Raw genomic sequence first — 27348 nt, 5'->3', positions numbered from 1 at the left:
ACAAACCAGATGATATTGACATTTTCCGATTTTGGACGACCTGCAGAAATGATCCAATTTCGCTTCTTTTGTCACAACCTCTTTTTTTTTTTTTTGGTCCATCATAACGCCAGCGACATAAAATATCGTGACTTACAAAAAAAGGTTCAACACTCTTCAATTAGATGACAAAAGTTATGATCCTGTGTTTCCACCTGTTGCCATTCAGAATATAGATTTCTGTGATTTTGATATCATTATTGTTTCACATTTTTTGTTTGGAGATTGGTTTCATGTAAAATTCACTTATTTTTTAATAGTAATAAAAAAAATGCATACTTTTTATTTTTTTTATTTTTTTTACAACATATCAAAATGTTACAAAGAGCTTTAAAACGAATGAATCAGGAATGTTTTCCACTTTTTTTTTTTTTATTTAAATATAATTATCAGATTTGTTTTGTTTGATGTCATTCCCAAATGACTTTTGTTAGGCTGCAGTTGTGGTGAAAATGTGCTAAAAAAGTCGTTCCCACAGCAAACAATGCAAACAGTCGCGTCACGTGTCTGCAGACTTTGACTGTCACCAAATAATGTTCTCGGATTTTGAGAGATGTCGGATCGCGGTTCCGAGCGCGTCTAATTCCCAGCAGGGAATGTGGGAAGACCCTCATCAACAAGTACGTGTCAAATCCGCTGGGAGGCAAGCGGTTCGAGGTGCAAGCTGGCCGCCGTCTCGGTCCCCCTCTCTGTCTCTATTGACAGTCCGTCTATGTCCACCTTTTAAATGGAGGTGCGAGTCGCTCCATTGTCGCACCGGCGACGCTCTTTTGAAATGCGCCGATGGCTGACACGCAGCCGGCACATCCGGAACCATTTGAAGTCTGCAATAAAGCCGCAAGGCAGCGCTCTGCGTGCGCGCGCATGAAAAAAAATGGGCGCCGCGTGCACGCATGCCTGCATGTCTATGGCGAGTTTGGGGTGTGGATTGCGTGCTGCGCCGATACTGCGTGACGTCATAAATTCCACGCAGCTTTCTTTCCATCATCTCAACTTTAAAAAAAATAAAAAAAATACTGCTGCTTTTGGAAGGTTTACTTAATTGGGCTCTAAACATGCAGCGTATGTGAAAAGCCATACAGTGAATTTGTGGAGTGACAATTTCCAGGACACATTTTAAAAATATATTTATTTTAAGTATAAGTTAACTGATTTATTCATTGATGAGTGATAAGACACAATCAGCCAAGAAATCACAACAAACAAGTACACCGTGATGCTGTATATAATTATTTACAAGGTTAAAATGGAAAAGAAAAAATACCAAACTATCTTTTTGACCATTAAAATAGCAGCACAGAAATACTATTATTTCATTTTAATTCAAGAAAAGGCAACAATCAGCACACAAAAAAAAAAAGACATCTAAAGTAGCTTGAAAATAAAACAATCAGAATTCTTATTGCAATCTGCTCTTATTAAAAAAAAATAAAAAAAATAAAACTAATGGCCAAAATGACTCTCGGTTCATTTATGCAAATATGATGCTTTATACATGCAGTGCATACCCGACTGCTTATATTTGGAAAGATGTAAATAATAAAAAGTTCAACAAAAAGTAGCATCCGGCTGTTTGCTCTTTTCATGTAAATTGCAGAGTTTCACAGAACTTCAACTTCTTAAGCTTTGCAGTCGCCATCTTTCTTCTCTTAAATATCTCCAAGGTGCTTTGTGTATTAAATCCCCTCAATGGGACACACGGGACTCAAGTTGTGTATTCAAAGTTGGGCCTGGGAATCTTTAATATGCTCTGCTGGGGAGGAGGGGCGGGGGCCGGGGGGGGGGGGGGTGCCGGGGGGGTGCTGGGGGGGGGGGTTCTTTACTGTTACAGCACTAACAAAGCAAGAGCCATAAAGTTTGTTGCGGCAGAACCTGAATCTTCAACCACCGCAGCGGTCCATCAATGTGTCCCAATACTTTTGTACTTATTAACTATATCACATTTTGCAACCCTGAATGAACGATGACGAAAAAAAAAACAACACTCGTGGGCGTTTTCACCGCACTCGGTGTGAATCGCAGTCCGTACGGATGCCATACGGACGCTGTGCAGATCCGCACCGCAGTCAGCGTTACCCTCGCAAACCCTGCGCCATTTCGTGAGTTACGGGTTTTAACATTAGCGGTTAGCAACGGCAACGGGTGCTAACGTAGTATGAATGGTACAATATATCATCACCCTCTTAAAATAATTGCCTGTCATTTTTTGTGAAAATTATTATTATTATTATTTTTTGCCTAAATCATCTCCTCTTAATGCAAATGGTTCCATTTTTTTGTGAAAAATCTAACGGCGATTATTTTGAGAAGGTGTCGATGTATTATACTGCCCCCAGGTGGCCAAGTGGTGCATAGCAACAGAAGCAGCGCCAATGTGTGTGTTCATGTTTACAATTTCGGCGTCCACTGCCGCCTTCCTCAGAAACTGACAAACGTGACGTGTCCTCAGAGGACAAAACAGCGGATGGACGAATTAGAAGACAAGATGAACATTTTCAAACACGAAAGCAAAAACAGCTGAATTTCTTTACATTCCATTGAATTGACAATAATGTGTGTGTTTTTTTTAGTACAGTATTATGGAGCGCTTCTTGTGTCATTAAAAAAAACATATCTCCCGCAAAAAGTAGCCCCCCCCCCCCGCCCCCCAAAAAAATAAGCGGGGTTCACCGTTCTCGAACTTAACCCGAGTTTGCACCTCCAACACATGTATTGTCTATTGTTGGCTTGTGCAGGGCGTGAGGGAGCTGCCACGTTTCCTGTCAACACACACGGAGGTCAAAAATAACCCAACTATGGTTCAAAAACGGGGACAACCGCCACTTGGATCAAGTTGACCCAACATTCTAGGCTTTTTGTTTCACCCAAAAAGTTGGCTCGTTTTGTGAGTTTATTCCAAAAACTATTGAGCCAATTTTTTCAGTTGAAGGAATTAACCCAAAAAGTTGGCTCAAATTCACCCGAGTGGTTCCGTCCCTTTTTGATCCTATTTGGGTTGTTTTTGTACACAACTGTTTTTTACACCATGAAAACTGCAGGCGTTAAAATGGCACACTCTAAAAAGAGTTGGGTAAGAAATAACCCAACTATGAGTCAAAAATGGACCGATCTTCTACTTTGAGTCAAGAAATGAGTCGTTCAGCATAAAACGACTCTTAAATATCGGTCAGATCCTTTACTTATTGCTAATTGATTGTTACGAAACTAAACTGAACTAAACTACGTGGGTCAAAAGATTGGGTCATTTTGTACAGAATAACCCAGAAAGTTGGGTTGAATTGACCCATAAAGTGGATTGGTCCATTTTTGATCCATAATTGGGTTATTTTTGACCCAAGTGTTGGATTGGTCCATTTTTGATCCATAATTGGGTTATTTTAGACCCAACTGTTTTTTGGAGTGCACCGACCGACCCAGTCACGCGGGTCAATTTCACCCAACTATGGGTTGTGTGGTAGCAAAAAATTGGGTAGTGTGTAAATTTGTTAATAATTGGGTTGTTTTTGATCCAGTAGTGTGCACTCTAAAAACTGTTTGGCCCAAAAATATCCCAAGTATGAGTAAAAAAAAAAAAGAAAAAAAAAAGGACTGATCCAACTTTTTGGGTTATTCTTTTAACCCCCAATAATTGGGTCAAAGGAATTTAAACAAAAATTGGGTTACAAAATAATTTTTTCCCCAAATTTTGGGCTGTTTTGTGGTTCGGCGCATTCATTAGACCTAAGATTTTGGGTTCAATGAAAAACTTGGTGCCTTTTTGACCAAAATTGGGTTGTTTTTGACGAAACTGTTTTCACACTCTTTGTAAAATTGTAAGGTTTAAAAAAAAACTGTAACAACAAACCATTTGGGTCAAAAATGGACCAAGCTGCTACTTGGGTCAATTTGATCCAATTTTCTGTTTTTGTACAAAAATGTGGTTTGCTTTGTACAAAACAATTTCGGAAGTTGAGTCAAATTGACCCAAGTGGCGCTCTTCTTTTTTTTACCCCAGTTTAAGAGTGTTGCGTGCACGCGACGAGGCTTGACTGTTCTCCCGTGCCACTCCTCCAGGTTCGAGGGAAACCGCATTCACCTACGCCATCAGCGCCGCCGGCGTGGTCAACGCCATCAGCCGGGCGTGCCGCGAGGGCGAGCTGTCCACGTGCGGCTGCAGCCGGGCGGCGCGGCCCCGGGACCTGCCCCGCGACTGGCTGTGGGGCGGCTGCGGCGACAACGTGCACTACGGCTACCGCTTCGCCCGCGAGTTCGTGGACGCGCGGGAGCGCGAGAAGAACTTCCCCCGCGGCTCGGCCGAGCACTCGCGCACGCTGATGAACCTGCAGAATAACGAGGCGGGGCGGCAGGTATTCCTTTGGCTTTTTTTCCCGCCAATTGGGTCACGCTTCGAGTTTAGACATCTGGAGTGTCGTCCGCTTGCGAGTCAGGAATGCGCGGGGGCGCGTCAAGGTGGCCCCCGACGGCCTGACCTGTTCGTATTTCTGTGTGTGTGCGTGTCAAGGTTATTTATTGGGAGGGTCCAAATGGTAGAACTGCTAACGCCCTTGGAGTCTGGCGAGGTCACCCGGTCAATGCGCATTCCAGCAGGGGGGAGCGCGCGCGCACACGCACGCACACAAGTTCAGCAGGACGACATTTTGTTCACTTTTTGTTGGTCATTTATGAGAATATTGGACTCACTGGGCTGCGGTTCTGTGAGCTTTCCAAGGGAGTTGTTCGGGAAGCGGCACGAGAAGCAACCTTTCACCTTTGATTAGGCTCCGCATCCAGCGCGGCGCCGCCTCGTAAAAGGTCCATTTGCCGCTTGGCGCCCGTGAGGAGAACGTGTTTGTGGAAGCCGTTTGCAAGACGAGAGGTTCGAGTGCGTTTCGTGCCAAAGACGGTGAGCCTGGTTTGGTGTGTGTGTGTGTGTGTGTGTGTGTGTGTGTGTGTGTGTGTGTGTGTGTGTGTGTGTGTGTGTGTGTGTGTGTGTGTGTGTGTGTGTGTGTGTGTGTGTGTGTGTGTGTGTGTGTGTGTGTGTGTGTGTGTGTGTGTGTGTGGCTGAGGTCAAAGGTCAGGGCCTGGTGAGCTTGCGTGCTCGCTGCGAGGGTCCCGCCGGGGCTGTAAGGGTGCGTACGAGGGGATCGACATGAGTTATGAAATTCAAAGCGACGTTGCAACGTAAATGCTAAATGGATTTGAACTTATTAAGCGCGAACAAAAAATATCAACGCAACACGTTTGTTTTTGCAACACAACCACATTTCTCTCTCTCAAATCTAAATGTGTGATTGTGAGCACTTCTCCTTTGCCGAGATGATCCATCCCATCTCACAGGTGTGCCACATCAAGATGCTGATGAGACACCATGATTAGTGCACAGGTGTGCCTTAGACTGCCCACAATAAAAGGCCACTCATTTCATATGTTGATTTTTTTTTTTTTTTTTTTTTTTAAGATTTTGCATAATCTTGTAATAAGATAAATGGAGAAAAATACAAGTACGAAAACAATGGTGGTTTGTTTCGTTATATTTACTAAGTTTCTTTTTTCCTTGTCCCAGTACTAGCTCAGTGGTCTAGTAACTATACTCTCAGACTTGGAGGTTGTGGGTTCAATCCCTGGCTGGGTCATACCAAAGACAATCAAAATGGGACCTGCTTGACACTCAGGCTAAGGTTTCCAAGTGTCAAAAAAAATACTCTTGTATTTTAAGAAAATTATTCTATTTATTACAACTTGGGGAAAAAAAGTCAACATGACTTGTTTTAGGTCTGAAAATACAGAAAATTTTCGAGATTTTAATTTTCAAAATCTTACAGGTAATAAATATTAAGTCAAATGTTCTTGTTCTGTTGGCAGACAATTTTGCTTATTTGAAGTAATAATGTTTTTATTTTCCTTTTATTTTCATCTCGGCAAAGGAGAAGTGCTCACTGTCACGGATTTAGAGAGAAAAATGGCGTTATCGTGTATGTGGAAGAAGTTTTAGATCTTTGAGTTCATCTAAAAAAAAATGGGAGCAAAACAAAAGGGTTGTGTTTATATTTTTTCTTGAGTGTATGTAGAATTAATTTTTCAAATATTTGGTAGAAAAAACAACTTTATTTCTTTACAGTCAGCAGCTCGTAGCATTTTAGCCAAAACGGCGACGAAGAAGTTGACGAAGTCACTTTGACTGCCAACATTGGATGAATGTGCATTTATTTAAAAATAAATAAATAAATAATATATATATATATATATATACATTGGAAGAAGGAACTTTAAAAAGAAATTGCATAATAAAAAAATATTTGAATATTTCTCAAAATCATTCACACCCCCACATATTTTTCTGCCATTGTTTCCTGTCCATCCGAACGGAAGAGAGATGAAACACAGGAAGAAAAAAAAAAGAGAGGAAGACTCTCTTTTTTTGGGGGGGATCCGACACGCTGCTTTGGGGATTTGTCCCGCTCGGTTGAACAAGGAAAAGCACGGCGCTTTTGTGTGGAGGTGGCAGGGGCGTGCCGCTGTGTGTGCGTGTGCGTGTGCGCGTGTGTGTGTTAGCGTTTAGCTTCATTTGACTTGTGCACAAAGGCAGACAACGTGTGTGTGCGTGTGTGTGTGTGTGTGTGTGTGTTACAAGCGTCTGCAGACAGAGACGCGGGGTGAGCGATGGACCTCCGTCACACTCCCCCGACTCTCAAAGACTGCCGCATACACACCGGAGCTCACTGTCTCCGTTTGACACAAATCAAATGAGGCGGCTCTTGTCACACGCACACACACACAAACACACATACACACACGCACACACATTGAATGTACATTTCCCATCAAAACCTCCACCGTTTATCTTTCATCACCAGGATTGTTTTGTAGCAAACTCCAACAATGACAAATGCGCTTCGTCTTTGTCTGAGGCCGGAGAAACGAGAACAAATAAATAAATAAATAAATAGTCGTGGGGGGGGGGGAAAAAGCAATTACGTTACATGCGTGCAAGTTCATCGATTTGTGGATGAATCCCTTTTCGAAGCACGACAAATGTAGAAATCCATAAAAGATTTGGAGCTCGACTTTGCGCAGCGAGTTCAAGGGGTTCCCTCAACGCGAGCAGGCGTGGCCAACGGGCCGCAGGTTCAATTCCTCCGGCGGGTGGACTGCTGGCAAGGAATGCCTTAGAACGCCTCATTGTCAGCCGCAAGTGCATGCAAGGCACGGACGGGGGAGAAAGGTGGAATAGTGAGGAGGAGAAGGCGGCACGGTGGCTAACTGGTTAGCACGTCCGCCTCCCAGTGCAAAAGGTTGTGAGATCAAGTCCGGGCTTCGGCCTTCCTGGGTGGAGTTTGCATGTTCTCCCCGTGCTTGCGTGGCTTTTCTCCGGGTACTCCGGTTTCCTCCCGCATTCCAAAAACATGCATGGCAGGTGAATTGGACACTCCAAATTGTCCATAGGTGCGATTGTGAGTATGGTTGTTCGTCTCTGTGTGCCCTGCGATTGGCTGGCAACCAGTTGAGGGTGTAACCCCGCCTACTGCCCGAAGCCAGCTGGGATAGGCTCCAGCAACCCCCGCGACCCTTGTGAGGACAAGCGGTACAGAAAATGGATGGTGAGGAGGAGGAAGATGTTTATTTCAGGCCGGTTTGGAGCGCCTCGTTGTTGGCCATGAGTGCATGCGGAAGATCAAAAGGAATGGGGTTATTTCTCTTAAAGTCAGATATGACATTGAATGTGGAGACAAAAGCGCCACGCTGGCACTATAGAGTGCCTCATTGTCACAACATTGAAAAGTCCCGCCCCCCCCACACACACACACGGGTTCCAACCTATTGTTCCTGCCAAGACGGTGTCTCCATCATGGATGACTGACCGTGTCGCTGAGCCCAGCAGGCATGTCCCACCAAAGAGCGCAGTGTGATACTTACAACGCACGCACACACACAGCACGAGCTCGTGTGTAGGAAGGAAAAACATCGAAGCATATTTGACATCATGTTTTGGCGCTAAAAAAGTCATGTCAAAAGAATGAGCGTATTGAATAATATGAGAGGCAGACGCCTTAAATCAAAACACGGCAATTAGTGCGGAGAACGTCTCAAACAAAATGTCATTGTTTGTCCAAAAGTGTGTGCGTGTGTGTGTGTGTGTGTGTTGGGGGGGTCAGCGAGGTCGGATGGCGAAATTGCAGGGTGGCGAGTGCTATGCCTGCTGGGGTAGGAAAGGGGAGCGGGATTGCGGCGGGGTTCCGGGTTCGGAGGTTAACAGAGGTGAAAAAGGTAATTGGGATCAGGCAACCCGAGGAGAGGACGGGCGGTGGCGCGAGTCTCGCGGAGAAGACGCACACGTTTATGTGAGCGGCAAACGGCAAAAAAAAGGACACAAAGCGTGATGAGTGAACTCCTTGGTATGATGTGTGAGCATTTTGGGGGGGTGGGTGGGGGGTGGGGGGGGTGCAAGAGGCCTGGCCAGGCTCCTCCTAAAGTCCAATGCAGATAGCGCCATAAATCTTCTTGTGTCCTCTTCTGTTTTTTTTTTCTCTCTTACACGCAAGCATGCACTCATGGCTCAAGACTCTGACAAACTTATTTTATTATTATTGTTGCTTCACATACTTTATGTACTGTATAGTATGTACATGTATGTGTGTGTATATATATATATTTGGGCCCCCCAAAACACCACTTTTTTTCCACATGGCAGTGTGTGTGTGGGGGGGGGGGGGGGTATCAATATCTGCGTATGGCCCAATAAAGGCCAGATCCGCCATTGTTACCCCCCACAACCGCTGGCGTCTCCAAAAGCTGAAACACTGTAGTTACAACCAAACTCCGCCAGAGGGCAGCATTGCAGCAGCTGCCCTGTTGGCGCTCCACTCAAGTTTGAAAACTTTTCATCTTTCAATTTTGAGTTTACGAGTTTGACGTCACCGAGGCAGCGAGCTGAACATTTGAAAGAGGTCCGGAAATGGAAAGGACACGTGGTTGTTCTTTACTTCCTTTTTCTTTCGTATTTTTGGGTGAACCTGCAACATATAGATCAAAAAAATAAAACCATTGCAATGTAAGCAGTATCACTTAACACCTGCGTAGTACATGTATGCTAACACTGACTTTAGCATAGGTTAGCAGCTAACGACTAATAGCAACGAGCTACCGTTTTAAAGAAAGTTCACCATTAAAAAAGGAACCCCAACTGTCATCACAAGTTTGCTCTATATTATTCATTTGGTTGTTACTAACATAACTATGAGATCCATGAATCAAAAAATCATTTGCAGTTTAATACAGAAACTTTATTTGTACATACGTCGCCATTGTAAAAAATAATCACAAATATGTCACAGCATTATGACCGGCACGACTTACAGATTACGCTCGGCCAAGACTCGGAAATGCAAAACAATGTTGAGAAACGGAATTTGTGGCGTTTCGAGCTCCCGCGCTGAGATGACGATGCTGATGGATCTTTTCATTGAATCTTGCAGGCGGTGTACAACCTCGCCAACGTGGCCTGCAAGTGTCACGGCGTGTCGGGTTCCTGCAGCCTGAAGACGTGTTGGCTCCAGCTGGCCGACTTCCGCCGCGTGGGCGAGTTCCTCAAGGAGAAGTACGACAGCGCCGCCGCCATGCGCATCGGACGCAGGGTAACCGCAGCAGCGAGTCTAAATCAACGCATTTGTTTGTTTTTTTAAGTCCCGGAAACATCTTCATTCACGTTTTTTGTCCAATCCAGGGCAAACTAGAGCAAGTCGACAAGCGCTTCAACCCTCCGACGGCGGAGGACCTGGTCTACATCGACCCCAGCCCGGACTACTGCCTCCTCAACGAGACCACGGGCTCGCTGGGCACCCAGGGCCGGCTGTGCAACAAGACGTCGGAGGGCATGGACGGCTGCGAGCTGATGTGCTGCGGACGCGGCTACGACCAGTTCAAGACGTACAAGCACGAGCGCTGCCACTGCAAGTTCCACTGGTGCTGCTACGTCAAGTGCAAGCGCTGCACCTCGCTGGTCGACCAGTTCGTCTGCAAATAACGAGGGGGGGGGGGGGGCGGGGGGCGGAGCCAGGCCCAAGCGGTTCGGGGGACCCCAGAAAGAAGGGACAACACATGACTCCAATGAATAAAATATGTCATAATAAGTAATAAACAAGACTATTTAAAAGAGACGCTTTACTGTAGATCGTCATCTGCTTTTGGCCTGCGGGAGCGAACGCGCGTTCCTGATGCTGCGAGACCAAGAAAATGGCTTGTAGACGATTGGAGCGAGTCATTCTTCAAGGCGCAGTTAGGCGTAGAAATACTATCACCGAAAAAGGGGGACACTCCATTAAACAGTCCATTTGTCTCCGTGTAAGCGGCGGAATTCCCGGCGCCGCTCGTCGCTCGCCGCGACCCGACGAGCCGGCGAGCGACGGCGGTTAACGAGGCTTCGCCCGGTCGCAGCCATCTTGCCTCAGCCCGGGCGTGACCTTCATCGGAGGGAAAAGGCGCCGGGGCTAAAAAAGCTCCATTAGCGAGATTGATGACGGGTGCGCCGAGAGACGCTCGCCCGCCCGTCCTCCACGTCCCCGTCAATGCAAATGAACGATCGACCGAGCGTGACCGAGACGTCGTCACCATCTCGCTTCCAAAATTGATCATGTTTGCCTCTGCTGGAAAAGAATTGGTAGATTATAATAATTCAGTCCGGTCAATTGATGACAAGAGACGACAAAAAAAATGGACGTTTGTGTGTGGCAAAAAAAAAAAAAAGAAGAAGAAAAAAGAACAGAATGGACTGCAATTTGTTATGAGCTACTTTAAAAGAAAATGACATCATAAGAGAAAGTATATATTTTATTACTGTTTTCATTTCCTGTTTTGTATGTTTTTTATAGCGTTCTTTTGATAAACTGCTCTTTGAATATTGACGACTTGTTCCTTGTTCTGCTTTGAAAGTTGTTGTTTTTAGATGTAAAACAGAGTTCTCGTAAAAACTGATGGCTGAAAAGTAACCCGAGTTAGTTGAAAAACGAACCCAGCACCGGGTCCAAAAGGGACTGAGCCAGTGCTGTTTTTTTTTTATAAAGCACATTGGCCTGAGGATTTGATCTCATAGTTTTCAAAATGTCATTATTTGGTTCTTTTTTTCTTTTTTTTTTTACTTTAAGATTTTTTCTTGTTTTGTTTTCGGTAACTATATTAACCTTGGATTCAAAAAGGCGTAAAAAAAAAAAAAGAACTATTATTAAATTACTAAATTGGGTCAAAAGAGACCAACCCAAATTTCGGAGGTTATTTATTTAACCCAAAACAACCCACCAAAAAAAAAAAAAATCTCTTGATTTTTTTTTTAACAACACTTTAAAAACAGTTGGGTTGAAAAATAACCAACCCAACTTTCTGGGTTATTTATCAGCCCAAAAAGTTGAGTCAAGTGAATAACCCAGAAAAAAACTGCAAAAAAATTGCACTTGATTTTTGTTATTTTATAGTGAACACTTTTGAAACAGTCGGGTTAAAAGTCGCCCGGATAGAATCCAAAAGCTACAGACCCAACTTTTTAATAACCCCAAAAATTGTGTCGTTTTGGGGTTATTTATTTAATTTACTGGATTATTACACCCAAAGTTGAATATGTCTCTTTTTGACCCCATTTGGGTTATTTTTAACCCAATTATTTTTTGAGTGTGTGTTTTGAATGACCAAGTGTCCCAAAGTTTTTGTCCATATTTTTGATTATTCACTCCATATATGGCAACAGCATCTTTACCGTGATGATGAACCACTCTTGAATGCCATAAAAAAAAAAAAAACTTTAATAATAGCGCACGGCGTGAAGGTATCTTGTGATGACCTCACTAATAATCTCATTACTTTTTGGCTGCTCGGCACTATTTGGATTGATGTCTTTCTTTTGCAGGTGTTCTCTGAAATGAGACGTTTTTATTATTGGGACGGACACCGTTGTTCTTCTGTGTTGACGATCGCGAGAAGACAAGTGAAAGTGTCCCGTCTGTCCATTTGCTTGGACAGACGCCACAAATCCCTTATTTGGGTTAAAATCGTCCAAAATACTCGCAAGTAGCTCACTACCCTGAAGCGATGCACATTTCTTGCGCAATCCGCATTTCAGGTATCCAATCATCTGAGACTAATATGCATATTTTGCTCACATGGCATATTCATTTGCACGCTTTCTATAAGGTCTCATTTTCATCCAATGCATTCAGTCATGTACGGACGTGCGAGACCGACTTTAAATTGAAAGGTTAATTCCCGACATCCATGCCACTTCTTATCCTTAATTGGGGGCCGTTAAAGCTCTGTATTATTTCTGCCCTTCTTTTATTTATTTATTTATTTATTTTTACACCATCAGCATGTTTAGGCAAAAAGCACTGTTGAAGGTTGAGCTTCGCTGGAGCTGCTAAATGATTGTTAAGCACCGTCACTACCAATTCCATCTATTAATGAAGCTGTCATGGGGGGGCGACCTCCATGAAAAGTGAATTGAAAGCGAACAGGGCCCCATTTCTGAAGCAGCAGGCGGAAATATGGTGTCAAGTGCTCAAAAGCAAGTAAAGCTGTTCATTATAGCATTTGCGAGGTCTGCGTTGTTTCCTTTCCAGCACATTTGAAGCAGAATCTCAAGGTGCGGTGTTTGTCGAATGCAAGCGGGGTTTGCAGTCTACGGCAATCCACACCCTTTCTGTGCGCTCGGGTGTCACTTGTAGTGTTTGTAAGCTACCTTTTTTAGAACATGAACACTTTTCGGGACCGTGTTAATTATTCACGCAATCTCCGCACCATCCGTGCAGCCGAGGCCTGCTTTATTTATTTATTTATTTTTGATCCGGTTTGGTACGGTACGACCGGATTAGCAAAAGAGTCACATTCGCAAAGCAATGTTTCAGTGTTGTATCAGTTGTGGTGCAATCCGAAATTATTGTTACACAAAACAAAAGAAGGTCAAGAAAAGTGCAGTCATAAAGTTAAAATAGGACACTTGAGATTAGATACGATCCATGCTCTGATAACTGTTTTTTTTATCTGCAGTCTAAACTCTAGAAGATAAACTCGATTTTCTGGGGCTGAAAACATCTCTTAGCAAGCACAGTTAAACTTGTTTGGAGTTGGACCAGATTAACCGGACCGGCGAAACTATACTCGTCACATCTATTTGCACACGATGCCAACACTATCGGGTTGAGGACAAATAAGGCAGTTGCGGGTGCGAAGATTTGCGGCATGGCGAAGTAGTGTTTCTTAAGAGTGAAAATGAGATGTGTGGAAATGTGAAGAGCACATTTTGACCTCCTGAAACCATTTGAGGACCAATGAACACTCAAACAACACAAATAAACTCACATTTCCAAATATTATCTTCAGTGCTTTCCCTTCGGCACCCACTGACAACCATTCACAAATGTACACGAACAATTAAGCGCCTTCGTGAACTCAACAAGCATGAGAATGTAGTACATGACAAACTCCACATGATGAAATGTACTATTTAATTCATATATTAACAGTAACAGTTATTATGGTGAGCTTGATGTTATCTAATAAATCAATGAAAGAGAATATTTTTCATGTCGATTTTTAAATATATATCTCATTTGATTCAACAATTTGTTAAGGATAACCAACTGTTATCCAATAAGTAAATAAAAATGTAAAATGTCACAACTTTGACTTCACTTTTCTCCATTCACGAGGATTCTTACAGAATGAAAACTACAAAAAGCTATTTTGTCCTTTTCTCTTCCGGGTAGACAACGATTGCCCCCCTCCCCCTTCTTCAGACTACGCTCCACGTGATTGGCTACCTGCCTCTCGTGAGTGTACACGTCACACGTTAACCCCGCCCCCGCAAGACGTTTCCGAGTGTTGTCTGGTGTGGCGTAAGAGAACAACAGAGAGTGGAGGAAAGCGAAGCCACGAATACAACTCTGACCAAACGGTGCCTCCCCACGACGGAAATTCACCTAACCACGCGGGGACGAGGTAAGAAAATACAACTGCGTGTTTTTAAAAATGTCGCGTTTTGTGTTGTTTCGGCCACTTCAAGTCATTTTGGTACTTTACCAGTGCTAGCTGTTAGCACGAGACGGGGAGAGAAGACTGTCATAACAAAACAGGAGCGCGCCACCGACAAGGGGAAACCGCTTCGTTTCTTTCATATTCTTGCCATGTTTTTGGTCCGTTCGTGCTGGTTTACGATACAGGTTGACGTGCAGGAAGCTGTCAGAAGAAACGCGAGAGTAGTTGTGGAGTTTGTTGTGCTTTCCCCGTGTTAGCGAACTAGCTTTGCTGGCTAGCTCGTTGTAAACAAACCTGCGGGCTGCCCCTCGATGTGCCTGTTTGCCCCCCACTCCCCCTTTTTATTGTTGTTTTTTTTTTTCTTCACATGACCTGAGCCTTTGGACGAGACGAGCGTCGGCATGACATGTATACACTAGGGCGTGACGTCATGCCAACAAGGGACGCTCCTTTGTGTGTGTGTGTGTGTTGGGGGGGGGAAGTGTGCAGCCGAAAGTGCAGCGTGGCTGTCAAAAACAGGAGCGAGTCTGGAGTTTGGGCTTCTCTTTGTCTCCCTTGTGTTGCCTGGAATGGTGGGCCTCCCTTTGCATCATGTGTATTGTTTGTGTAAGTAAGTAGCTGCTGAGTGGAGAGCCTCAAATCAAATGCTTGGGGATGAAAGATGAGTGCTCGACGGTATATCACAACATAGCATAGCAACCCTCCAAACCGCGCACAAATGCCCTCCAGTGTAGAAATGGTATGTGAGCAATTAAAATGCCTGCAATCGGTATTTTTGTTGTCGCTCCTCGCAGCGGTGTGACTCTCACCCTGTTTTTTTTTTTTTCTGTTCAGATTCCCGCCAAGCATGAAGTCATGCTGTCAATATTTAATAAGTTGGCCAGCTGATAGCCTGTTCATCTCGAACCTTTGTCCGCGCGCCGCGCACACAAAACACGCTCGACTTGTCTTGTCTGGCATGAGATGAGCACATGGATATTTCATGGCGTGTTCAAACGCATTTTGCATTTTTAATCCCGCTTCGGGGGGGGCCGGCAATCTCATTATTGTGGATGTTTTTGGGGGCGGTTGATTTCGTCTATCGATGTGTCACTAAGAACGGTTTACAATTCGGCGTGGGACGGAGTTACACAAAGAATATGTTTACAACTCCCTGTGCAAGTCTCGCCCTGCTGTACATGTTTGCGTCGAAGGAAATGATTGCGTAATGGACGCAACCGGGCAAAAAAAATGCTGCTAAACTTTGCTTTGAAGACAAAAAAAAAGAAAAAAAAAAGACCCGGAAGTCAGAAATGTCAGAAACGCCAAGTCCACTGCCATGCTCAAGGGCAAAGCAGAAGCGCGTTCTTTTCTCCGTATTGGGACGGAATTTGTCTCAGATGTGTTCGCGTTTCATGTTGTCAAAAAGGCAGCGCTGATATCTTAATATAGAACCGCAGCTTTAAGGCTCCCTTTTGTCATCACAGCGCGCTATTTGTGTCGCCGCGTGACCACTGACCACCTTTCAATTACCACCCAGAGCCTTTTTGGGGAGAGGGAAAAAAACCAACAACAACAACACCATTTTGTCGGAGCCGCACCAGGCAGACTATTCGAGGACACAAGTTCTAAAAAAGAAAGAGCGCTTTTATATTCATTGGGTGTGTCACGTGTCTTATTCATTTCCGGTAGCTTCCGGTAGCTTCCTGTCAGATTCCAAATTGAACCGGACGTGTGTATTTAATCCATAAAATTCAACTTTAAAAGATGGGCTGTATTGTTTAGAACGGCTCAGTTACTTTAGATATTGCCACAAAATAATATTTCAAGTATCAACATTAAAAAAAAAAACAGAAGCGTCGTAGGCCCAAGCGTTCATGAAAAAAAAGTCAGTTTCGCATTGTGTATCGGAAACAACCACGTAGCTTAGCGTCCGCTTAGCTCGCATGTGTCAAGATCCTGCATTTTTCCAGGTTTCTCTACTCCAACACACCTGATGAGCTTAAATGTGAATCAGCTGTGTTGAACGTGGGAAAGCTCTGAAACATGCAAGACTTTCGGCACCGCTGGTTTAGCTCGTTGCTAACAAAAACCAAAACGCAAAATTATGTGGGCAAGCGAAGCAATGAGTTGTCATTTTAACGCTTCAACGAATGCATATTTGAACTCGTATATTGTACCAAAACATGGAGACAAACAATAAAGAATTATTGCATTTTGCTAAGTCACTTAAAATAGTTGTGAACGTCTTCTTCGTTTGTGTCTGTGTTATACTGCCCCCTGTTGGCTAAATTGCACCAGAAGGTGCTGCAGTGAATTCATCGCGATGCACTTATTCTTTAATTCTTAACATTCTATTTAATTTTTTTATAAAGTGGAATATTATGGGTTGCCATTTGCGTTATTAAAAAATACTCAAATTGAACATTAACGCTGCATTTAAATAATACACACCAAAAAAACACTTAAAAAAATGTTTCAATTAACACGTAAAAATTGTAGCGAGATCGAATGCAAAAAAACAAACCATCCTAATGATTCCATGCAAACGTACGAATGAGTTAAACGTATGGATTCATTAACTGGACGTAGCAATTGTCGCGTTTCTGAATAGTGAGGTTGAAAAAGTGTCCCAGCAACAGAAGGACACCCGAAGGCCACGCCTCCTTGGCCATTAGCAGTCGTTGCGCGTTTCGCTTGTTTTTCCACGTTCGAGCGTCGGCGCCTTCGTGTCCTCGGCTGATGTTGTTCGCAGCCACGCGGCAGACGCGGTCATGTGGCAGCATCGATTGAATTACGTCACGTCTCGTCTCGGCTCCGTCGCGATACGCGTTTCTTCGGGCGTTCGGACGCAACCGACTGAAACGAGCGATGACATCACTGTTGGCGATATCAAGTGCAAGCACTCGTACCGCAAATGTTAGTCCATGTGCGTAATCGGGAAATTCAGTCCACACTTTCTGATGATGATGATGATGATGATGATGATGACTGACTGCATGTCAAATGCTTTACGGGCGCGTCACATTTTTGGTATTTTGAAAGACGTTTGACATTTCAGCTCACCGGAGCCTGAAACGGCCCAATAGCAACATTTTCAATCTAATTACAGGCGCATTATGACTTGTTGTACTTTTTGACAGTACACAAAAATGACAGCAGGTCCAAAGTTTAAAGTGCAGAACGTTTTTGCCTTATCGCCACTATTCCGTCATCTTATTGAAGTTTCCATCAGATAAAGCGCGGCCGCCGTGCAGATAAACGTGAGACCTGAGTTGTGACATCGCGTCATGTTTTCAGCACATTCCGCGTCGAGCGTGTTGGCAAACTCGACCTTTGCCCGACTTTTTCTTCACTTTTCAGCGAGAGTTCAAATCTTCCTTCCCCAAAATAACCGTTGGCATCGCGCCACTTCATGCGTCACCACCCCGAGGGTCGCGAGTCGTGCGTTTGTCTTCCTTCGCTCGAGTTATTGACTATCCCGGCGCCGTCAAAAAAAAACAACAAGAATCAATCCCGCGTTGACGTTTGTTGAAGATATTCGCTCGTCTCTTCTGCTCCGTCAAGTGCGACTCGATTGTTCTAGTGTACCTAATATATTGTCCACTCCACTCTGTATCCTAAGCGTTGCTGCTATTGATCTGCGTGTCAAATCGATGAAACCGCTCAATAGCGTCAATGGCCTAAAGGACAATTATAGTTATTAATGGCTTTGCTATGAACCCGGAGCGGGTTCGCGGTTTTCATCACGATGTTGAAACGGACTGAAATCTTAAAGTGCTTCCCATTGTGCGGGGGGGGGGGGGGGGCTGCTTGTTCCCGTGCTGCGATGATCTTCGTCACAAGACACTTGTGTCGTCTTTTTCCTCGGCTAGGTTGAAAAAAAAAATGGTATGAGGGGAGATTAACTCGATATTTTCTCGATTATGGAAGTGTTTGATTTTCCATTGCTAAAAATAAATTCTCCATTTTTTTTTATTTCTAAAACGATTCTGCTGGACGTCGATCGATTTTAATCGACATACTAAACCCAACAAAAGGCTTCATTTATTAAAACATGAATTATGTGCAAGATGTTCAGACATTAATATTGTATAATGATTTTTTTAGTATTCTTGTACAAAAAAATATGTTCAATAGAAATAATGTTTGCGATGTAATTGTTTCGGGCCTTTTTCGATTTTGACGTTCATGAAATGTCTTTGTTTCCAGCGGCATCGCACCAAATTCCGTGTGAGCGCCCGATCGCAGCGCAGCGCTCCGAAGGACCGCCAAGCATCCGCTCCATCTAAGCGTCTGCGGGGTTGGAGGTCGGGTCCGGCGTTTTCAAGCTGGACGAAGGAGAGGAGCGCGGGCCCGGCGGCCCGGCCTTCGTGCTGAGGCACAGAACTTCCAGCCATGCAGAGCGCAGCGCGGATAGCGCGCCGGCGGAACCCGAGGCGGCCCGCCAGCGGGGCCGCGACGCACTCCCCTCAGGTTCTTCAAATGGACGCCTCAGCGCCGCACAGTGCCACGCCCGCAACAGGGTGAGTGATTCGAAATGCTCCGCTGGGATCGGCTGCCGTCGCGCGCGTTTGTGCCGCGTTTGATGGATGAAGCTGATCGGCGCGTTCGATCATGCGTTAACCAGCAAAAGTCCCGCTCAGCCGCCGCATTCCTTCTTGAATGCCAACTTGACGTCTTCTTACGAAAGTTGCCGCCCCGCCCTGCTCGGCGTAAAAAAAAACAAAAAAACAAAAAAGCCATCGCGCACGCACGTAGGCGGAGCCATTGAGCTGAAACCTGCTGTAACGCAACGCCGACACCCGAGAGGACGCCGCCCGAGGCCCCCCAGCACGACACCTGTTGAATTTTTTACCCTTCGCAGGTGTCGTGTTGGGGTTGCTTCACACCTGTTTCACAATTTTAATTAAATAAAACAAGGCCAGAAGTTTAATCCTAACTTTTTAAAAAATTTAAAAATATATATTTATTTTTTTATTATTATTTTTATTTTTTTATTTTTTTAAATTTTAAAAATTAAAAATATTTTACTTGCAACATGACAACATGGTTACTGTTAAAGTCGGTTGTTGAATTTATTGAAACGCAAAAGACACAAAATAGTTTGCCAGGTGCAAATTGTACATTCAAAGTTGCAGTAAATACAACTGAAATGTACTTAAAGGGGAAGTCAACCCCCCTAAAAAAAATTCTTGACAAGAATATGTTCTATGCAGCCCCACTAGTCTAAGTACGTCAGTTATTGCCTTAGTGGAAAATGCAGCCATTTTTATCAATATCACAAGGCGGCCATTTTGCCACTTGCTGTCAAGTGAAGATGACATCACAGTCGCTCAGGTCTCAGGTCACAACCAATCACAGCGCAGCTTCTTAAAACAGGTGAGCTGTGATTAGTCGTTGCATGAGCAACTGTGATGTCATCTTCAGTCGACGGCACGTGGCAAAATGGCCGCCCCCTGAGATGGATAAAAATGGCTGCGTTTTACTGCATAACTCTTATTCCACAAATGTCATATTAATCCGAATGTCATGTTTAGAATAGTGAGGTCATATATGACATATTATTGTCAAGAAATGTTTCAGGTTGACTTCCCCTTTAACGAATGTACTGGATACAAAAAAAAGAAGCCGTTTTTTTTTTTTTTTATGTACTGCTGAAGGTCACAAGAATGACTGATTATAAAATGATTACAAATTGATGTTTGTGAATAAAATATGCCTCCTAACAAATAAATATTCCCATTAAGTAGCCAACCTGATTGTTTTTGTGCTTGAGTAAATAAATTAATTAATTCGGTTGAAAAGTGCAATTCAATGCTGCACAAAACAAAATAATAGCCAAAGTGTCCGACTTAAAAAAGCACTGACATTGGATGGCGCGCACGTGCTGTGCAAACATGAGCCAACAAGTGGAAACGATGCCCGCACATCCTCTCGATGATGTGAAAAACAATTTTTTTTTCTTCTTGTTTTTGTTCCTTTGACTTCCTCGGCTTGTGTTGTTGTCGAGTTGCAGTCAGCCTGCCGAGACACGTTTTCTTTTTTTTTTCTGCTCTCAAGTCAGAAGTGAGCAGAGGCCAACTGCTTTTTATTGTTTGCCGTCTGAGGACAGTGTGTGCATGTGTGAGTCACATGTTGCGCGGGGGGGGGCGGGGGGGGGGGGGGGTGTTACACTGTACAAGGGTGAAGCTCGTCCCTCCCGGCGCCGCGTTGTTGTGTTGGTTGGTCCAATGGGCTCCACGTCTGAGGTCACGTGACTGTTGGGTGTAATGTTGCGTGTTGTCGGCAGATTTTGCTGGAAGGGTCGGCGTCCCCTTTTTTGGTGTCTTGTTGGGGACGGACCGAATAGAAGCGTGGCAAATTTCACATCTGCCATTTTAAGAGTCATTTTGTACGACCCACGTCGGTCGTGGCAGGACCGCCATGTTGATTGAACGCAGCCCCCCCGAAGCCTGTTTTGAAATTTGTCTATCATTACTACAGCCACGAAAAAGCCTCGCACGCTTGAAGAGACATTCAAGACAAGTCTGACATTTTGCGGCGGACATTTTAGAATCGTTTCCAGCTGCCCTTCAAGCGTTCCTTGAGGTTTTGTACGATGGCGCAGATTAGAGGGAAAAGTCCTTTGAAGGCACCACAATTACTACTTTATTTAATTTTTTATTGAGCCACAAACAACATGGCACAATTTTCAAGGAAGAAGCAGATTACCTCGGCCACTGTAGCTAATTTATCGTTAGCCAGCTAGCATCATTGCCCAAGTATTTTTTTTTTATTATTATATATTTTTGGAAAACTGCATTCCCATTTTTTGTTTTGTTTTTTGTGTTAAAAATGACTTGGGTCATTAGTAGGGCTGGATATCGATTCCGATTTCCCAAATCGATTTGATTCACATTCATTTTTGATCCCGTTCAGGATTTCATTCAGTACCAATTTTACTTTGACATTATCAGAAGTATCAACTTCTTACTCTTAATTGGTGCATTAGTATGAAAAAAATAATGAATATTTACATTTCAAATTGAATCCAATGCAGTTACATTAATCATGTATGTTTTATTAAGCATGACCTGATCCAAAACAATAAATAATAATTGTAATCTATTACAACCACAGCACGATGTAAATAAAGCGGCAAAAACACTGGACTCCTCTTGGGGTACTAACAGAAGGGCACCTTTGCATTTGGTAACCATATTAAAAAGTATCCGTTCATGGTTTCAAGAATCGATATCGGGCTTTGAAAAGGATTATCGATTCGATATCGATTTTTTTATTATTTTTTTTAAACCAGCCCGAGAGATTATGCTATTCCGCTAATGTTATAATAACACAAAGAGAGGAAAGAAATAAAGAAGCCCTTGCTCCATTCATGCGTGCGTTCACACGACAGAGACTCTTCACCCTTCGCTTGTGTATGTATAAGTCTCGATGGACGCATTAATGTTATATATGTTTGTGTGTGTGTGTATACAGCACGCACACACACACACACACTGAATTACATGTCTGAAAAGAGACTCGCCATAAAACACAACACTGTCATAAATTAGACAGGATTATTGTTATTGTTGAACTTGAATTAGGCCGAGCGCGCACGCACGCACATTCAGTTGCGTGCAGTTAGTCATGTTTAATGAGTCTGCAGGGAGCAGTGTTCGTGTTTAGGGTGTGTCTGCATAACCCCCCCCCCCGCCCCCCCCCCCCCCCCCCCGCCCAAAAAAACCAAACAGGTCTTTGGGGAAGAAGTGCTGTGTTTAATGTGGAGCGTGTGCGTGTTTATCTCCTCAAGTGCACCTGATAAGCTCACGCTAAGCACTTGATGGCGAAAGTAATTGATCCGGGGGGCGCCGTCCGTACTGGGGCGGGCGGGCGGGCGGGCCGGCCTGCAAATGTGCTGTTAAGTCTTAAGACGATACTCGAGCGGCCTTCGCACAAAACGGGGACCACATTATGGTGACAAATGGAGAATTTATTGTACAAGCTGTTGTTGCATAAGGAAGGTGGCGTTTTATTTGAAGTGCCGTTTATTGTCCATAACTCAAGCGGATCAAAATGTGTCAAATTGCCCCGAGGACGCGCGCGTCCTCCTGCGCGCTTCTCGCAAGAGGCAGTCCGTGAATGTCCAGATCCAGACTTGCATCGGACGCGGATTTCCGCAAAGAGGCAAAAAGGAAGCCGTGTTTTGCACATGCTTTTCTGGCTGAGGCGATTGCGCAACACCACCCCGCCGCTGACCCCCCCCCCCCCCCCACTCCTTCGCAGTCGCATATGGCGAGCTGATGCACGGGCGAGCAAGCGGCGTGACATCACGTCCCGCCTGGGCTGCATTTGATTTGCACGTGTTTGGGACACGATGCTCAGCACATTGTTCGGGCTAGCGAACGTTTCCTCGGACGCTTCCTCGAACGCTTCCTCAAGGATCCCGTTTGAGGCCCGATCGTATTTCGAGTGCATCGGCCGAGCCACTCGGCATGCCACGTCGAGCCTCAACATATTTTTTCATTTCATTTTTATTTTGATTATCCGATGACTCGATCACGTCAATTTATTTTGCATCATGGAGCGCGTGTATAATGTTTTACTGTCGTATCAGCGATGCGTGTGACTGCCTGTGACTGTGACTTTAGTCCATGTAGGAAATTGATCCCTGTGGGGCTCCGAGGTAGACATTTTGTTTTTGTTTTTTAACTTCTTTTTTTTTCACCGATTTGACAGCAGTCACTCTCCCGCAATCCCTGTGACGGTTCGAGGTCATTCCGTGCGTATTTCCACACATGGTTTTGCGAACAGTTCATTTTAAAGTGGAACGATTTCATTCTGTGATTTCATTTCATGTGGTTTCTTGTCATTTACAATCCAATAAAAAAAAAACAATTTGTTGCATATCTCGATAAATGCATTGTAACATTTAACCGCTTCGAACCCATAGATGATTGATTTGCGTGTCTAAACCAATAAAAATGTCAACACTTCTTGTTCATGATTGGATCCGAGCTAACCAATCACAATTACAAGGTGATTTGCATGATGTTCATGTTTAAAATGTTGCAGCCATTCTATCCTGGCGTCCACTATAACAAATAGATAACCCCCCCCCCCCCCAAAAAAAGATCCCATGTTTCTGTGGGAAGAGTCAAAATCAGAAGGAAAAAAAATGTCCAGCAGAAATAATGCATGTCTGAAGGGGTTATAGCGCCAACGACTGCAGAGGAGGATTTTGGCTGCGGTTAGTATCGGCAGCAGGTATCGGCAGCCTCTAAGTAAAATAAGGCTGGTATCGGTACTCACCCATCCTGCTTTTAATGGCAGTACCAAGTCCATCCTGAACTGAAGTACCGCATGTCTTTAGAGGACATCCGGTCCTCGTGTGCGCGCGCGCCACTTATTCACAGTGGCCGATGACAACATCTGGAGCAGAGCGTGCGCCTCCATTACACGCGCTGATGAACGCGCCGGACGAAAACAAAACGCCGCACGTGACACGCGACACGAAGGGCAAATTAGCCACGTAATTCGCCGATGTTATGAAGGAAAACATGCAAGTGTCTGGCAAAATCGGCAATTCCGCCGCGACCGGCGTGCGCTTTTGTTTTGCAGAGCCTCCCGACGCACGACGAGGAGAGGAGAAAAAAGGAGGAGAGAGACGAGGAGGAGAGAGAGGAGAGGACGAGCGACGAAGGCTTCATGGCGATGACGCCGCTTCTTCAGGCTCACCACGCCATGGAGAAGATGGAGGAGTTTGTGCACAAGGTCAGCGCACGTCCGCCGGGTCTCCGTCCGCCGCCGCCGGGCGGCGAGTCGCGTTCCAACGTTTGCCGTCTTGCGCCGCCAGGTGTGGGAGGGCCGGTGGCGCGTCATCCCTCACGACGTGCTCCCCGATTGGCTGAAGGACAACGACTTCCTGCTGCACGGCCACAGGCCGCCCATGCCGTCGTTCCGCGCCTGCTTCAGGAGCATCTTCAGGATCCACACGGAGACGGGCAACATCTGGACACATCTGCTAGGTGGCGCTCGCCCGCGGGCCACGTTTTTTGCGCGGCGTGGCTCTTCCTTCGCGTCGCTTGACGTTGCGCTGGCGTCTGTCCGCTCTCCAGGCTGCCTGTTTTTCTGCTGCCTGGGCCTGATGTACATGTTCCGACCCAACATGTCGTTCGTGGCGCCGGTCCAGGAGAAAGTGGCCATCGGCATGTTCTTCCTGGGCGCCATCCTCTGCCTGTCCTTCTCGTGGCTCTTCCACACCGTCTACTGCCACTCGGAGGGCGTGTCCAGGGTCTTCTCCAAGTAAGGCGCATGATAACCGTTTCCGTTCTTTTAAGGTGCAAGGCAGAAGGGCCGGACCGTTATGGGGCAAAAGAATCGTCATTATTTGGATTGAGATTGAAATCACGGCGAATAAAATGATTATTCATTGATTTGAAATCAACCACCGGTTCTAAAACTCAACTACTCCAAACTATGATCATAGCCTTATCTTATGTTATTTTCACAAGTAAGCTTTCCTGGGACCTATTTTGTGCTATGTGCCCCCCCCCCCCCCAAAAAAAAGTATATTTGTATCCTTAAATTTTGAGGGAAATTTTTGTCAATCCTTAAACTGAAAAAAAAAAGTTTTTTAAAAAACAGTAAAATAAAATGACTATACTAAAACAGTACTAAGTGTTTATGCACGTTTTGACCTCTTGGGGGCAGTGTGGTGCCGTGCATCCATGGTGTACACGCTTACAATGAGAACGGAAGAAACTTCTGATCGAGATCGGGACGTTGACGTCACGCGTCCCTAAACAGGCGTTAGCGCAGCACAGAAAACACGTCTGCCATTTTGGGTAAACGGCAAACGCCGCACTTGAACAATGATTGACAGATGTTGTGCACCAGCTGCAAAAAAAAGAATCGAGCGTTCTCCAGGCTAGCAAAAGAGGAACCGATGCGTCGCCAATGGATGACAGCAGCCGCAAAGACGGAGGATTTGCGATCCTCCTCGTTGCTTGCGTGTAGCGATCACTTCAGGTCAGGCGAGTCGATTACGGATCAGTTCGTCGTGAAGATGCCGCTCGATCGTATCGTTCTTAAATGAAGGCCAAAGACGTGATCATCGGGCACTTTGTGCATGATGCTAACGGTTAGCACGCGCCAAATGTGGAGGAAATCATCCGTTTTGTTTGTTTGTGCTGCTGCGGTTTCATAAATATTACACAGCTGCATTTAATAACGGAAAACTTTTACGCCATCAACGACGGCAGCCGCGGCCCGATTAGCAGCTGCTGACGTACACAAATAAGACGGCAAGCACACCTGAAGCCAACATCTGGACTGTGACGCGGTTGCGAAAGCTCACGTCGAACCTTTTCCGCAGGCTGGACTACAGCGGCATCGCCTTCCTCATCATGGGCTCCTTCGTACCGTGGCTCTACTACTCCTTCTACTGCTCCCCTCAGCCGTGCTTCATCTACCTGCTGGTGGTGTGCGTGCTGGGCCTGGCCGCCATTACCGTGTCCCAGTGCGACTTCTTCGCCACGCCGCAGTACCGGGGAGTCCGCGCAGGTAGCGGGCGCCGCCGTCTTCCCTCCCCGGCGTCGCGTGCGGCTGACGGTCTGTTTGCTCTCCAGGCGTGTTTGTGGGTTTGGGTCTGAGCGGCGTGGTGCCCACCCTTCACTTTGTCATCAGCGAGGGTCTCATCAGAGCCACCACCATCGGACAGATCGGCTGGCTTTTCCTCATGGCCACGCTTTATATCACCGGCGCGTGCCTGTACGCCGCTCGCATCCCGGAGAGGTTCTTCCCCGGGAAGTGCGACATCTGGGTACGTCTCGCGCGCGCACACGCTCAAGTGTGCGCGCAATTGCAGTTAACGTCTTCCCGCTTTGTGTTCCAGTTCCACTCGCACCAGTTGTTCCACATCTTGGTGGTGGCGGGCGCGTTCGTTCACTTCCACGGCGTCTCCAACCTGCAAGAGTTCCGTTACACGGCCGGAGCGGGTTGCACCGACGACAGAATGCTGTAACGCACGCACGCATGCTCACGACATCTTAATGCAGGGAGCCGGCGCTTAAAAATGACGCCGGCGCTCGTCGCTCGCCGCTCGCCGCGCCCGCCGCAACTCCCAAGAGGGCGGCAACGCGGCTTGTCATGTCACAGGATGGCCTTACAGGGGGCGCCATTTCAACACTGACGCATTCTACTCTAAAGCCACTTTTTGAGAGGTTGACTAACTGCTAGCTGCACCTCCGGACATTAACCATCCATTTCCTCTTGGAGATTTTCGTCATTTGAAAAGGAAGCATCATTTTTCTATTAAAAAAATAAATAAATGGGAGGGGCAGGGGTTGTTTGGATGCTGTTTTTTTCTAATTAAAACCTAAGAGCATTCATATAAAAAAAAAAAAATTACTTGAATATCTTCCTTGATTGTGAAGGTTACGAGGGGCTTGTACGGGGTCACTTTTAAAGAATAAAAAAAAAAAAACACTTTCATGTAAATAAGATTTCTAAATTTGGGTTATAGATTTGTATGAAATAAATATATATTAAAATGAACAAAAAATAAGGCTGCGATGGTGAGGATGGGGTGCTACAATGGAATTCTTATTTTTATTTTATTAAATATGCAAGGAGAAGCGTTGAAAAGGTTGCCATGTTTTCCCTCCCATTTGCAAACAAACATTTTTTTGCACTCAACTCGGATCTCTTGCGAATGTTTGCGCTTGAAACCAAATCGAAGATGATATGAAATAATATTCTTAATATGTAGCCATTGCCATTCATCTATTTTCGCTCGATTCCGTCATTGTTTTTGTTTTTTTATGCCTTTGAGTCGGAGCGAGAGCGGAACCAAATAACGCTAAAATTAAAAGGAATCAGTAAATGACTCGAGTAATTAAATAAAGTCTATCCTCATATCACATGAAATAAGTTTTCTATTGTTGAAATGATTTTTTGGTGAATCTGTTTTTGACCTTGTGCTCCGTTAATGATTGCAGAGTGTCTTCAAATATCATCTATTTGCTTTTTCTCATGATGGATTTTTATTGTGTTTACCTTCTATTAATTTATTGCAAGTGGGGCGACATATTTGTTGGTGCGCACTTTGCAGTGTGATGGGAGTGTTTGCTTCGGAGACCTTGACATCTGCTGTACTGTTCTAATAAAAGGCGCTTTGTGGAATTCTATAACTGAACGTTTCCTCGTTTCGAAGCAGACGCGCCACATAAAATTGATGCATCATTCAAAGTGCCACTGAGTTCATTGGAATATCTTAATCAGCTTTTAGGATCGAGTCTTCGTTTGGATTCTCCAACGGCTAAGTCATGCTGTGGCGCCACCTGGTGGACG

At 45.0% G+C, this 27348-nt stretch overlaps 2 protein-coding genes across 3 annotated transcripts in view; both read left to right on the top strand.

The window, feature by feature from the left end:
* Positions 1–10039, top strand: part of wnt5b (wingless-type MMTV integration site family, member 5b) — a 46751-nt gene extending 36712 nt beyond the window's left edge. For both annotated transcript variants that reach the window (XM_086058897.1, XM_086058895.1), the window contains 3 exons: positions 4093–4385; positions 9492–9650; positions 9740–10039. In XM_086058897.1, coding sequence (XP_085915023.1) covers positions 4093–4385; positions 9492–9650; positions 9740–10039 — 752 coding nt within the window. The remainder of the gene's footprint in view (positions 1–4092; positions 4386–9491; positions 9651–9739) is intronic.
* A 3826-nt stretch (positions 10040–13865) lies between these two features.
* On the top strand, positions 13866–27188 carry LOC147159134 (adiponectin receptor protein 2). Its single transcript, XM_086059017.1, has 8 exons — positions 13866–13995; positions 18223–18536; positions 23617–23769; positions 23852–24023; positions 24114–24300; positions 25373–25560; positions 25626–25819; positions 25892–27188. The coding sequence occupies exons 3-8, from the start codon at positions 23704–23706 to the stop codon at positions 26018–26020; spliced, it is 936 nt and encodes a 311-aa protein (XP_085915143.1). The 5' UTR covers positions 13866–13995; positions 18223–18536; positions 23617–23703; the 3' UTR covers positions 26021–27188.
* The last annotated feature ends 160 nt before the right edge of the window (positions 27189–27348 follow it).

The sequence above is a fragment of the Leptonotus elevatus genome, chromosome 17 (assembly GCF_054856555.1).
Source record: "Leptonotus elevatus isolate MCC_2025b chromosome 17, RoL_Lele_1.0, whole genome shotgun sequence".
In the NCBI taxonomy this organism is placed as follows: Eukaryota; Metazoa; Chordata; class Actinopteri; order Syngnathiformes; family Syngnathidae; genus Leptonotus; species Leptonotus elevatus.
Note: the sequence above shows the minus strand (reverse complement) of the source record. Positions and strands in the feature narration are given on the sequence as shown.